Below are 12780 nucleotides of genomic sequence, written 5' to 3'. Positions count from 1 at the left end.
CCCAGCTCTGCAGGCAGATGGCGTTATACGAGCTTTTCCTCATCTGCTCGAGGGTAAGCAAGATGTTGGCTCATACTCACCTTCATTGGCAGATTAAGCTAACCTGGCTGTGCTTCACATGGATTAGGGAGGTCTTGACCACAATCCTTCTGGCCTAAAATCAGTTGAGGGGTAGCCCTGTTTTCAGTCAGCGCAGCTGTTAGCAAAATACATATTTACAGTCAGAGATGAATATATGTTTTGATGAGTTGTTAATTCCAAAGAAACTCTTTCCCACACATTCTTCATGAAGAATATTTCATTTCAGAAAAAAACCACATTTTGCAAAGCTACCTTGTTTTTCTTAATGCTTATTATTCTATAGACCAGTATTCAAAGGCGTAAATGTGTTTGGGCTTGCCCATATGAGCAGTTATGCATGTGTGAATAGTTGGGCCTATTAGTATGCGTGAGGTTATTCCATATCATCCGTGCAATTCTACTGCTGAGTGTCATTCTCGAGAAGGTAAACTTATACTTTTAATCTATATTACTTCTCACCTTGGTATTTGTTATTTCTTACTCTCACAAACTTAGAATTAGGAAAACGTATTATCCTTTAACTATTCTAATGTGTAAATTTAGAATGAAGTTATTTGTAATGGCTATCTCCTGCAGTCTTTACTCAGGGTTTGAGAAAGTCTTCCACAGATTTTAATGTATATGAGCAACTTCAGCATTTTTTTTTTCATCTTCATCTTAGTATTTTCTTCTTGTTTTGCCATATTTCTTGTGACAGAGTTATACAATATCTCACCACAATGGGAACTATATAAATAGGGATAATAATGAATTAGTTAAAAAGAGTTTGTAGGTACACCATATGGATGTGTATTATTACATGTATATAATAACGTATTAAAATTTGATACCACCACAGTGTAACATGAAAACACTGGGGTGAAAAAAACTTAGTAATGGCATTTTATAATGGTTTATTTGTGGCAAACTTGGAGGCAAGAGATACTTTGTTAATTACCATGGCTATTTTTTTTTTTCCCAATGGTTTATTTATATACCTTTTGTTTCACACACTTCTCAAGCTAGTTGTTGCTGTGATTGTCAGTAGTTTAGACTCAGAAGTCAACTAAGGCCATCTGTTCTTTCAGAATGTGATTTGAAGTGTAAAAGGGGATGTTGTCATCTCAAACTACTGTCTTCTTCATTTGATGCAATAAAATTTAGGGATATATTTGTTGCTGTTATGATTGCTTGCTTTCGATTTGTATTATGCTTTGTTTATAAAACTCATTTTGTTGTACTTAACCATCAGTTGGAGGTTAATATTTGTTTTAGTGTATGTTTCAATGAGAACCTAAAAATTTCCCACCTTCTTCTCACTCAGTGAACTAATTGACTACTTAAGTTAACGTAGAAATGCCTATGCCTGCATGTGCTTTGCTTTTCAGATTTTTTTTGTTGCTTGCTTTTTTCTTTTTTTTTTTTCTCTTTTTTTTTTTTATGTTGCGAAGTTTTATACATCTATTTTCTCACCTGCCGTATCCTAGGGGGCTTGGAGTACCAATAATACAGTCAGCCCACCTTCCTGGTCCCCAGACATTTCAGAAGGTCGGGACATTTTTAAATCCAGACAGCTTCCTGGCAGTGCCATTTGGAGCATCAAAGTGGTAAATAATTTGAATTTATTTTCCTGTATCCATTGCTATCTTTCTGCTGTAGAGACTAGTGATGAAATTCTGTAACTCACAACTGAATTAATCTTCCATTCTATTACTCTTTAAGGCCTTTAAAAATTACTGAAACTCTGGAGCTTTCAGGTTAAAACATGTATGCTTTCCAGAGTGTGCAGTATGATGGCATTGCCCTGATTTTTCAATGGCAAAGAATAGCTTGTATTATCAATTTTTTGTGTGTGTTGAATACCTCACATTTTGTGGTTGGCTTTACATAGCTGTCAAATTAAATTACCTGCGAAGGAAAATGTACTTAAGACTGGCAGTAAGGTAAGCCAGGCACAGAAAGGAGCAGAGTTCTGAAGAGTGGCTTGAATTTGTTGCTGTGGAGAAATCTGGCATAGTGGATTCAAAGTGACATAATTTTTAGCTTGTGGGGGAATAAATAACAACTTTCCTATCTGATTAGATGGAGCAAAGCTTGTATCCACAGTGACGTTTACCATTAAAAACACCTGAAGAAACTAAGTGGAATTATGATTTTAAAATAAACGCAAAAAAGCTAAAAGATGAAATTCTGACAAATAGCTGTAACTTCCCAATGATTTATTTTCATCTCACTTTAACTCTCATGCTAATTTTATTTTAATTTGACATTAGCTTAGCTTTTGCTGCTTCAAGCATTAATTTTCAGCTTAATATTCAGCATTAACATTGATACAAGTGTGTGCTTATTCCTGTAACTAGTTGTGTGAAAATAACAATACTGATACCTTGTCTGAAATGGACAAAATAAGAAACATGCCAGAAGTGTTTACATCTTAAAAAATTGATGCTTGTATGTCCTGTGTGTGCATACATATTAACTCCATATATATATGTAAGGACAACATTTTTTGTTTCACCTTAGTACATATAAATACTTCAGCCATCAATAGCATCCTTCCTTTCACTTCCTAAAATAGCATTGTGTTACATTACCTCTTTGTTTAAGAGTAAGTCAATTTGATTTTTCTTTCCATTAATAGATGGATGTTAATCAAATTTTAACATTGGGATGGTTGGATTCTCCCTTTAATTATGACCATAAACTTCTATATCTTCTTTAAAACAGGAGTTGGCATATTTGAAAAGTAATGTTGCTATTATTGAGCCCATAGTGCTGCTTTCCATTCAGGGAACTCCTGTCTCTGTCAGTAGAGACTGTTCATTTCTGTTGGCAGCACCATCCCCAAGGAGCTTTGTGGTTCCGTCAACATTGTTTTATGGAGTAAATGTTTTGTCTTGGTATTAAAAATAGTTTCCAGCAAACGTTTGGATACAGACACCGTATCTAGATACTTTGTGGATGGCGTTAGGCTGTATTAGGAGCTGAGATTATTCACAAATTTGAAATGCAATAAATAATCTCAGTGCTTATTTCATAGTAGAAAAGGTGCTTATTTGAGTGTATACCATAATTATTGTCATTTTTACAGACTAGAGGCTCTGAAACATGTTGTAAAGGTGTCTGACGTACCAGCCAGAACTCAGGGACATTGTCAATACGTTCTTTTTCTCTCTGGAAAAATATTAAGGAGGATTAAGGATCCTCTTTGTGTTTAGTTCATTTTGAAATTTAAAAAAAAAAAAAAAAGGAAATTCAAACTAAACCACAGTATTAATATCAGGTAATTATTATTAAAAATATACTTGCATTTCCACAGTTAATTGTAGTTGAACGTACTGTAAATACTGCAGAGCACACAAGACTGCAATTGTTGTATGTCTGCATCTAAAATAAGGAAGGGGGAAAAAGAAGCTGTCTAAAAATAAGTCGTTATTTTGTAAGAAAAACATTGTATTATGGGAAGTGTTGATCTGAGTGTAACTGATAGAATTAATATAAAAAGCTCTCTCAGTATCTGCTGAATTAAGAGAGTTTGGTGGAGCTAGCTCCTGCTTCTCTTTGGGACCAGGATTGAGTCCTAATAAATTCCAATGTTTGCTTGATTATTGATAGTGTAACGAAAGCATCTATGATTGCAAGTAATCAAGTGTCCAGACCCTATTCAGAAGTCCCATGACTGTCTGAGCTGACTGTTTAAAAAGAAAACATTCCTTCTGGCCTAAAATGAATCATAGAATAGAGGATATTTATTTTGCATACTTTGTGGGGGAAAAAAATATGTTTCCATATTTGCAGTTACTCCTGAGCAGAATATAAACATTTCTGGTTTTGGCTGCTTTCTCACTGGTGATAAAGGTGATCATGATATGTCATGTAAGTAGTTAAATGTATTTCACAATGATTTATGCGGTGACTTAATGACTATGGCCTAGTGTGTTCATATTCACTTGAAATCATAGGGTGTTTTTTTACTTATGTTTTTCCCTAGAAGCATTGAACAAGTGTGAGTCCCATATAACAAAAGAACTTCAGGTTGCATTTAAATTGTTATCTTATATTGAATAGGGCCGTGGATCAGGATTCCCAGGGAAGCGGAGACCACGTGGCGCAGGTCTTTCAGGAAGAGGTGGCAGAGGTAGATCAAAACTGAAAAATGGAGTTGGGACTGTAGTCATTCCAGGGGTAAGAACATTTATTTTTGAGTCGCGTTGCAGTCTGTTAATGTACCATAGTTTTATTCAGCTATAATTCTTGTACTAAAATACTGTATAAAACCAAGGAGCACTAAAAAGCAGAGGTATTTGGTAAAGCCTGGCTATTACTAAGTGTTTGTGACAAAGAACTACAACACTGTAGCTTAATGGACCTGAAGCAATTTTATGCTGCTTTTTCCACTTAAAGGGTCAACTGTTGGGAGTCTTAGAGTACTCCTTCCATTTCCTCTGGTGGAAAACACACTGGGTAAAGGCAGCACTCACTGGAACAACACAGAAGAGGAGAGCGAGGCTTGTGCCTAAGAATGTAACAGCAGCCATAGCAGATCAGACCAGAGGTTCTTCTACCCAGGGGACCAAAACTGAGTGCTGGGGGAGGAGTGCAGAAACAGAGGAGGTATAGAGAAGGAGACACTTCAGAACCTTGTGGCTTGGGGACTTGCTGAACAGGAGGTGGTATCTTGTCTTGGGCAGCCTGTGTTGGAGCTTTCTTTCATGAATTTGTCTATTCACTTCTAAAACTTCTGGAAAACATGTTAACCTTTTTTAGTTCTACAGCTCATCAGCCTGTTGTTTTAAATTACTTTCTGGTTTCATTGCCTGCTTCTTAGTGCTCTTACAGAAGAGGCAGTGGAGAGTTGTTTTCTAGTCACTTTCTCCATCCATGCCACTCACTTTCTATAGATCGCCATCCTTTCTCCTTCTTTTCCACTGTTCCCTTGCTAGTCTGAAGAATCCCAGTATCTTGAGTTGTTCCTTGTATGGAAGCTATTCCATATTTTTATCATCCCTGTCAGTTGTTTTGTCATGTTCAATTTTTTATATTCGGACTTTCATCTGCCTTTTTATAGCCCAGCACTCAGCTTTATGAAGTTCTTGTTCAGCTCTCCATAGTTGCCTTTTGTTTTTTATTACTCTGAATATCTTAATACTGTTGGCAAGCTTTGTCACCTTGCTCCTCACTTGATTTTTCAGATTGCACACAAGTGTGTTGGTACATCACGGCCTGTTAGCAGACATCCCTATCAGATTTCCACTACTGCTATTCTCCGACATAGAAAACTGATAATTTATTCTACTCTTTATTTTGTGTCATGTCAATATAGGGACCTTTCCTCTAATTCTATGTCAGTTTACCTTTTTTTAAGGAGCATTGGTGAAGGACTTTGCCAAAAGAATTTGGTAACAAAGTAAGTTATGTCAGTCAGATTTCCCTGTCCCCAGGCTCGCTGACTCCTTCAGAGAGCTCTGATAGATCCTCATTTACCATAATTAAAGCTTCCTTGAGTCTTTAACAAAATATAATATATATCAATGTGGCTGCAAGTTCTCTGGTATGATCAAATGTCCGATATTCTGTGGGACAGTACATGGCTTCCTCCCAGAAACCTTTGAGAAAATGGTAGTTACATTTGTCATCTCCCATTCTTACAGCACTGAAGTGATTCTAAGCTCACTGTTGCTCACTGTAATTGATAGTTAAGCTATTTCATGCTTGAAGTCCTTTTAAAACTCTTAAATCTTATATAGTCCTGGTCTCCTCCTCATAAGAAGAGGGATTTTGGTATGAAAAACTGTTGGAAATGTGGACTGCAAAAAATCCGTAGTTTTTTTCCTGCTATGGACTTGGCTTCTTTGAACATTTCTTTTAAAGTTTGATTATCAATCAACCCTGCAGATTTTGAGAGGCATCCTGTTCCTCATGTTCAAAGAAGGACTTACTCATTTTTATGTCTTTATGAAGTAGTTCCTCAGACTCTTCTTTAGACCTGCGTTTTTGTGTTCTTACATACAATCTGTTTGAGTTCATACAGCATTGTGCCACTTTTTGCTGCCTGTGTAATAATTTCTTGGAATACTCTGTGACTGTGATCTGGTAAAGGAAAAAACATCTCTATCATTGCTCCCTTTTAAAGCTTTGGATGGTTAAGATTCATAAGCAAATACATAATTTTAAACATACAGGATGAGTTCCACTCAAACTAGTCATAGGTACCTTAATGAATTGAAGGCTTTCCATAATTATTTAGTCCTCAGTACAGGAAAGACATGGACCTGTTGGCATGAGTCCAGAGGAGGGCCACAAAAATGATAAGAGGGATGGAACACCTCTCCTATGAGGAAAGACTGAGTTGGAGTTGTTTAGCCTGGAGAAGAGAAGGATCCAGGGAGACCTTACTGCAGCCTTCCAGTACTTGAAGGGGGCTTGTAAGAAAGATTGGGACAGACTTTTTAGCAGGGCCTGTAGCAATAGCACGAGGGGCAGTGGTTTTAAACTAGAAGAGGGGAGATTCAGACTAGATATAAGGAGGAATTTTTTTATGACGAGGGTGGTGAAACACTGGAACAGGCTGCCTGGAGAGGTGGTAGATGCCCCATCCCTCGAAACATTCAAGGGCAGGTTGGACAGGGCTCTGAACAACATGATCTAGTGGAAGATGCCCCTGCTTATTGCAAGGGGCTTGGATTAGATGATCTTTAAAGGTCCCTTCCAACCCAGACCATTCTATGATTCTATGTTAAAAAGCACAAAATTGTTCTTAAAGGGAAGCTGGGTTTTACAGAACAAACTCAAAAATTTTTGTAACTGAACAGAGGTTACTGAGTTTGGTAAATTGCTATAAATACAAAATGGACATCACTCTCTACCATTTCCTATAGAAATTTGATCCTGTGACTCATCAAGTAAATGGCAGCTTCAGAGTTCTATAGCAGAGATGTATCTGTCTTATGGTAGAGTAGGTAAAGGTAGCAATACCAAGAGACCAGCCTTTTGCCAGATAAATGTTTGAAATGGGAGTATTTTTAGCCCCTTTGCACAAACTGATTCTTACTCAGTGTGGGATCATGACCAGTGGACAACTACACAAATTTGGAAAAATCTTAGTATATCTTGGGAATGGGGAAGAAGGTGGCTACAGGTTAACCCAAGCTGGGTCATGGCTGGCATTAAGCAAGCATCAAAACTGCAGTGATTCAGTCCTTCAAATTCTGCTCTGTTGTATATGCAACCAATTCCAAGAACTTTGTGGAACCTGTGGAGATAGACGCGAGGGAAAAGCTCTCCCTGAACGTATGAAGAGGTGTTTTGGGTGTTTTTTTGGTTAATTAGTTAGTTACAGCTGCAGTGCTCTCAACCATACAGTAATTAAAACATGTTAACAATATACTCCTGTTTAAGCTGTTTCTCAGTAAACACTGATTTTCAGCAACAGTATATCAGAAGGATTCCTGTAGCTGTTCTAACGGTATTTACATTTGTCTCTAGACCAATGTTTGGATTTGTAAAATATTTAAATTATTATTTAAACAAAACTATTTGTGTAAGACTTAAACTGTATTTAAAATCATACACATTTATAAAATAAAAACAGCTGGTAAAACAAAGTTACATTTCTCTATCATGCATTTATTCTTTTATATAGAACTGTGTGCTCTTATCTTCCAAACATCCATGGCTGCTACTGGTTTAGAGGGTAAATAGTTAGGCCTGTTAATTTAAATTCATGGATAGCAAATTCTGCAGAGCAAGACTTGCATGAAAGTCAGAACACAGTTGAAGTCTTTTTTTCTTCCTTTTCTTTCTGAGAAGCTATATGTACATGTATACGCTGAATTAATAAACAGCAGGGTGGAGTAACAATCTCTTAATCAAAAGGAGAACGACTCTCTGCAGTAAGAGCTTATGGATTGAGATCAAACCAGCCATTTCAAGTTCAATGCAAGTTTTTACGGGCAAGATAGATAAGCCTCATAAAGAAACTGCTTACAGAGAGTATATTAACTATCGAAACTTTAGAACTCTTGCTTATTCCTCTAACATACTTGGAACATTAGCTAAACCACATTTTAGGCAATATGGGACAAATTACATTTCTGCAATTGCTCTTCGATTTAACACTCAAAAGTGTGTCACTGCAATTAACTTTTTGACAAGAACTTCAGTGTTTATATGTAGGCGACAGCAGACTGGTCACAGTATAACAATTTCTGCTTAGTGAATTTATTTATCTTTTTTAGACTACCTCTTTCCTTCCATTTTAAAGTGCAATGGGGTAATGTGTAAAGAACAAAAGAGGGGAAGAGAATGTAAAGTCTAAAACTGAAATAGTGATGATGCTTGCACTGACATGAAAATGTGAATTAATCTAGTAATTTCTGATGAAGGTAGCTTTTTATGAAAGTTCGTATGGTATGAATAAGTATTTGCAAAGCTTGTATTCTCTGGTACTACTAAAAATTAACAGTTAGAAAATAAGTTTCATCTTGTCTCATGTCTTAAATAGTAAGCATATCACATTTTCTATGTGGTGTATTTTTTTTAATAGGTCACAACTATGGATATTTCATCTAACAAAGATGAGGAAGAAAACTCGATGCATAATACAGTTGTCCTCTTCTCTAACAGTGACAAGTTCACTCTCCATCAGGTTAGGATAATAGTTACTGTGTTTTCATTCTGTTTCTCTGCTTTTAATTAGAAAAAAGTAAATGAATGTCCTTGTTACGAGTTAAATTATACAGCAAGCTAGTTGGATTTTACAGTTACATGTTTTCAGAATTTAGTGTCTGGCATGTGTTGAAAATCTGCTGTTTTCTATCATTTCAGGATATGTGCGTAGTATGTGGGAGTTTTGGCCAAGGTGCTGAGGGCAGGTTGCTTGCTTGTTCTCAATGTGGTCAGTGTTACCATCCATACTGTGTCAGTATTAAGGTGAGTGCTTTTGTTACATTAAAAAATCACTTGATTACACTTTTTTCATATTGTATTTTAATAGCACTATGCTGCCTTTGGTTTTGTGGTAATTAGGGGAGTCATTAACTTGTTAGATATTCATCAGCTAATGTGACCATTATTTGTATGCGACTTGTGAAAGACTTTAATTAAATGTCATTTTATAGTATGCATTGCCTCAAGAGAAATTAACCTTTTTGTAATTTCACAACCATAAATAGCACTGATTATCCAGCAGTTGGTTAAAATAACAGTTTGAGATATAGGCTTAAAACCTAAATACAAGCAGAGTTAAAAGCAAAGAAAAAAAATTGTACTGCATCTTCATTTACTAGGGGCATAAGGCTTAGTTGATTCAATTTGTCTGTTGGCTGTCAGAATTGACAGCAGTTGGAGTGGTTAATTAATACATTTTACATTCATTAGTCTAGGAGAGAATGTGTGAAAATTAAATTTGAGTCGTATGAGATGACTTAGCAAGCATATAATAAGCTATTTACTGCAATATATACACCATATACTCTTTATTATATAAGTACATCTATGTAAAAGTCAGATTTTTTTAAACATGTCACAAAACTTTATTTTAAATGTACTTTATGAAATGCCATATGCATATTTCATGCAACTATAATTTGACTTTGTGTTTATATACTACTCTTACGTTATATATTAATTACAGTAAATTAGTTGTTTGCTTCAGGTGACTAAAACCCCAGTACTGGTTATCACAGATAATTTAGAAAAGATACCGGATTTGTAGTGACGTGTATCCTAGCTTTACTACATAGCTGAAAAACAAAGCAGCCATGTCTTCTCCTTCATCCCTACAGGACCAGCTACTCCTATAAGGAGTAAACTGTTCTAGATGTAGATGCACTGCAGTGTATATTCCTTGGTATGCTAGTTTGTCTAAAAAATCATATTCTGGAACAGTATCAGATGTCAGTAATGACAGTTTCTTTTTGTTTAATCCATTCCCATTTACTGACGCTTCAGAAAGTCTAATGGTTAAACAGCTAATTGTAATGTGGGTAGTGTGCACAAAAGAGCATCCTGTGTTCCACTAGCCAGACCTTAATTTGTACAACGATCGTACAGAGCAGTTTTCAAATAATTTTCACCTTGCCATTTGCAGATTACTAAAGTGGTGCTCAGCAAAGGTTGGAGGTGCCTGGAGTGCACAGTGTGTGAAGCCTGTGGGAAAGCCACAGATCCAGGAAGACTGCTTCTCTGTGATGACTGCGATATCAGCTACCACACATACTGCTTAGATCCACCCCTGCAGACAGTTCCGAAGGGAGGCTGGAAGTGCAAATGGTGTGTTTGGTTCTGGGGTCAGGAATATTGACTGCTGGCCTCTTTTGTTTATTTTTGTCACTTCGTATTTGCAATGTCAATTGAACTGTAATAATGTTTTTAACTGTATTTAAGTCAGGTGTATTAAACAAAGCAAACAAAATACTTTTGATTTTTGTTTCATTCAGTTATCAATTTAATAGGGAAACTGTTATCTCCTCTTAATACTGTTTCTTCATGCCAAAACCCAAGTAAGTAGAGGTGGACAAAATTTTTCTTTTGAAACTCTTAGCCAACAAAAAATCCAATTTACGTTCATTGGAACGTTCATTCTAGTGTTTAGCTGGAAAAATGAATGGGTGCTTCGCCAAACTGTTCTCAAAATAAAACCCTCTGAAAACCATTTGTTTTATTTGGGTGAAACACAAACAGACTAGACCTCTCTCATGGTTAAGTCTCCATATCTCCAAGTGTATGGCAACTGGAAGCAGGAACTCCTTTGACCTGTTGAGCTGTTACAATCACCCATCTGCCTGTTTTTGCAGATTGAAGGGAATTCTTACTTAGGAGCTTTCTTTAAAAAGTTTAAAAACTGTTGGCAATGTTCAAAATCTAAATAATACCATTTTCATTCAATTAAAATATTGTTTGACCTGAAATGAATTCTACCTCCACCCCACCATGGTTAGTGATCTAAAACTTAATTACTCACCCAGTTCTAAGTAGGAGGGTTTTAAAGCCACAAAATAATCTTCCTGTGAACTGAAAGTAATAGATCATTTTGTCTGTTCTGCAGGTGTGTTTGGTGCAGACACTGTGGAGCAACTTCTCCAGGTTTAAGATGTGAATGGCAAAATAATTACACACAGTGTGCTCCCTGCGCAAGTTTGTCTACCTGCCCAATCTGCTATCGCACTTACAGGGATGAAGAGCTTATAATTCAGTGTAGACAATGTGATCGGTAAGGATTTCTAGTATTTTACAGTTTTTTCATGTTTAAGGCTTATTTTAATTTTTTTCCCCTAATGTAAGAGCATAAAGATGAAGGGAATGGTCTTGTGGTAAAGAGCACTGGATTGAGTCTCAGAAGTCTCTTATTAGTTCATTCCTAGTTGTACCACAGACTTAACTATACGACTCTGGGCAAATTAATTAATCACTCTGTGCCTCATTTTCCCCCTCTGTAAAAATAAAACTAATTTACCTTGCAAGACTATTCTTGTGAGGTTAAATCTAGATTACATTGTATCAAGTAAGTAGTTAAAATGATTGCAATATAGGAAGAAAATTATAATACTAAGACATATTTGCTTACGGGACATTGTTTTATAGAGAGTTCCTTCCTGTGAAGGGAAATAGGTAATCTGATACTGTATATACAGTATTTAACGCACAGCACCATAGGGGAATGCTATATAGAGAGAACCTGATTCATCATTTCTCCCTGAAAGAATTTAAACTAAACAAGTATTTCACATTTACTTGGACCATATACTGATATTTGGGTCTCCTAAAACACCACATATTTCCTTTAAATTGTATTTTTTCCCCCACTTAATTTCTAGATGGATGCATGCAATCTGTCAGAACTTAAACACAGAGGAGGAAGTGGAAAACATAGCTGATATGGGTTTTGACTGTACCATTTGTAGGCCATACATACCACCAACAAACGGTAAGAAGACAATTGAAACCAATGGCAGGATTGCACACTGCAATAAATAGGTTTGGGAATGTGTTACGGTTCTTTTCTCTGGTGGAGATTTGGCTCATGGTAGAAGTAAGATTTTTCATGTTTATTTTAAGGGCCCTTCTGGAAGTGTCCTCATTTCTTTCGCACCCTCTGGTGATTGGCTGCCAGGCCAAAGAAAACCTAGCGGGGGAATTCTGGGTAGATTTATTGAAGATAATTTGGGTAAACGACTAAAAGCATTTGGTATTGAAAGGGTAGAAGGCATCTCACTTTGTCAAGTGGAAGGAAGAAAGCCCAGTTCTCCACAGTTAACTACAGAAGAATCTGAAAATCAATTCTAAGCAGGAAAACTTCCTATATTTCGATACTTCGAGGCTGTCTGATGCAGCAGTAGCTGTAACAACAGTCCATATAAGCATTTTTCCCCTCCTCCCTCATGTTTTATTAATGATACTCCCTCAGCTCTCCCAGTATTTAAGACCAGTGCTTCCCTCCCTCGCTGCAGTCTTTAAAAGAATTCGCCATACTTTCCTGCTCAGGAGTCATCACTTTCTTGTTAGTTGAAATGTATAGTTCTTCCTGATGAACTTTGCTTTTCTCCGTACATGTTATTAGTGAATATAAATAAATAAATAAACAAACAAACAATCCAACTTCCTTGTTAATCTGTATTACAGTTCTATAGCAGTGGTACTTCAGGAGCTGAGTTTACTGCAGTTTTCCTCTTTAAACGCAGCTACAGCATCTGTTTCTGTGTGATGGTACTGGTTAATGTT

General features: G+C 36.4%; 1 protein-coding gene across 12 annotated transcripts in view; it reads left to right on the top strand.

The window, feature by feature from the left end:
- Positions 1-12780, top strand: part of KMT2C (lysine methyltransferase 2C) — a 200558-nt gene that overhangs the window by 123688 nt on the left and 64090 nt on the right. For 11 of the 12 annotated variants that reach the window (XM_075045134.1, XM_075045077.1, XM_075045086.1 and 8 more), the window contains 7 exons: positions 1548-1667; positions 4129-4245; positions 8606-8707; positions 8887-8991; positions 10151-10332; positions 11108-11272; positions 11877-11986. In XM_075045134.1, the coding sequence (XP_074901235.1) occupies positions 1548-1667; positions 4129-4245; positions 8606-8707; positions 8887-8991; positions 10151-10332; positions 11108-11272; positions 11877-11986 (901 nt within the window). The remainder of the gene's footprint in view (positions 1-1547; positions 1668-4128; positions 4246-8605; positions 8708-8886; positions 8992-10150; positions 10333-11107; positions 11273-11876; positions 11987-12780) is intronic. The other variant, XM_075045127.1, reaches the window with a different exon arrangement.

This window comes from Buteo buteo, chromosome 2 (genome assembly GCF_964188355.1).
Source record: "Buteo buteo chromosome 2, bButBut1.hap1.1, whole genome shotgun sequence".
Classification (NCBI taxonomy): domain Eukaryota; kingdom Metazoa; phylum Chordata; class Aves; order Accipitriformes; family Accipitridae; genus Buteo; species Buteo buteo.
This window is presented reverse-complemented; position numbering and strand designations above follow the sequence as displayed.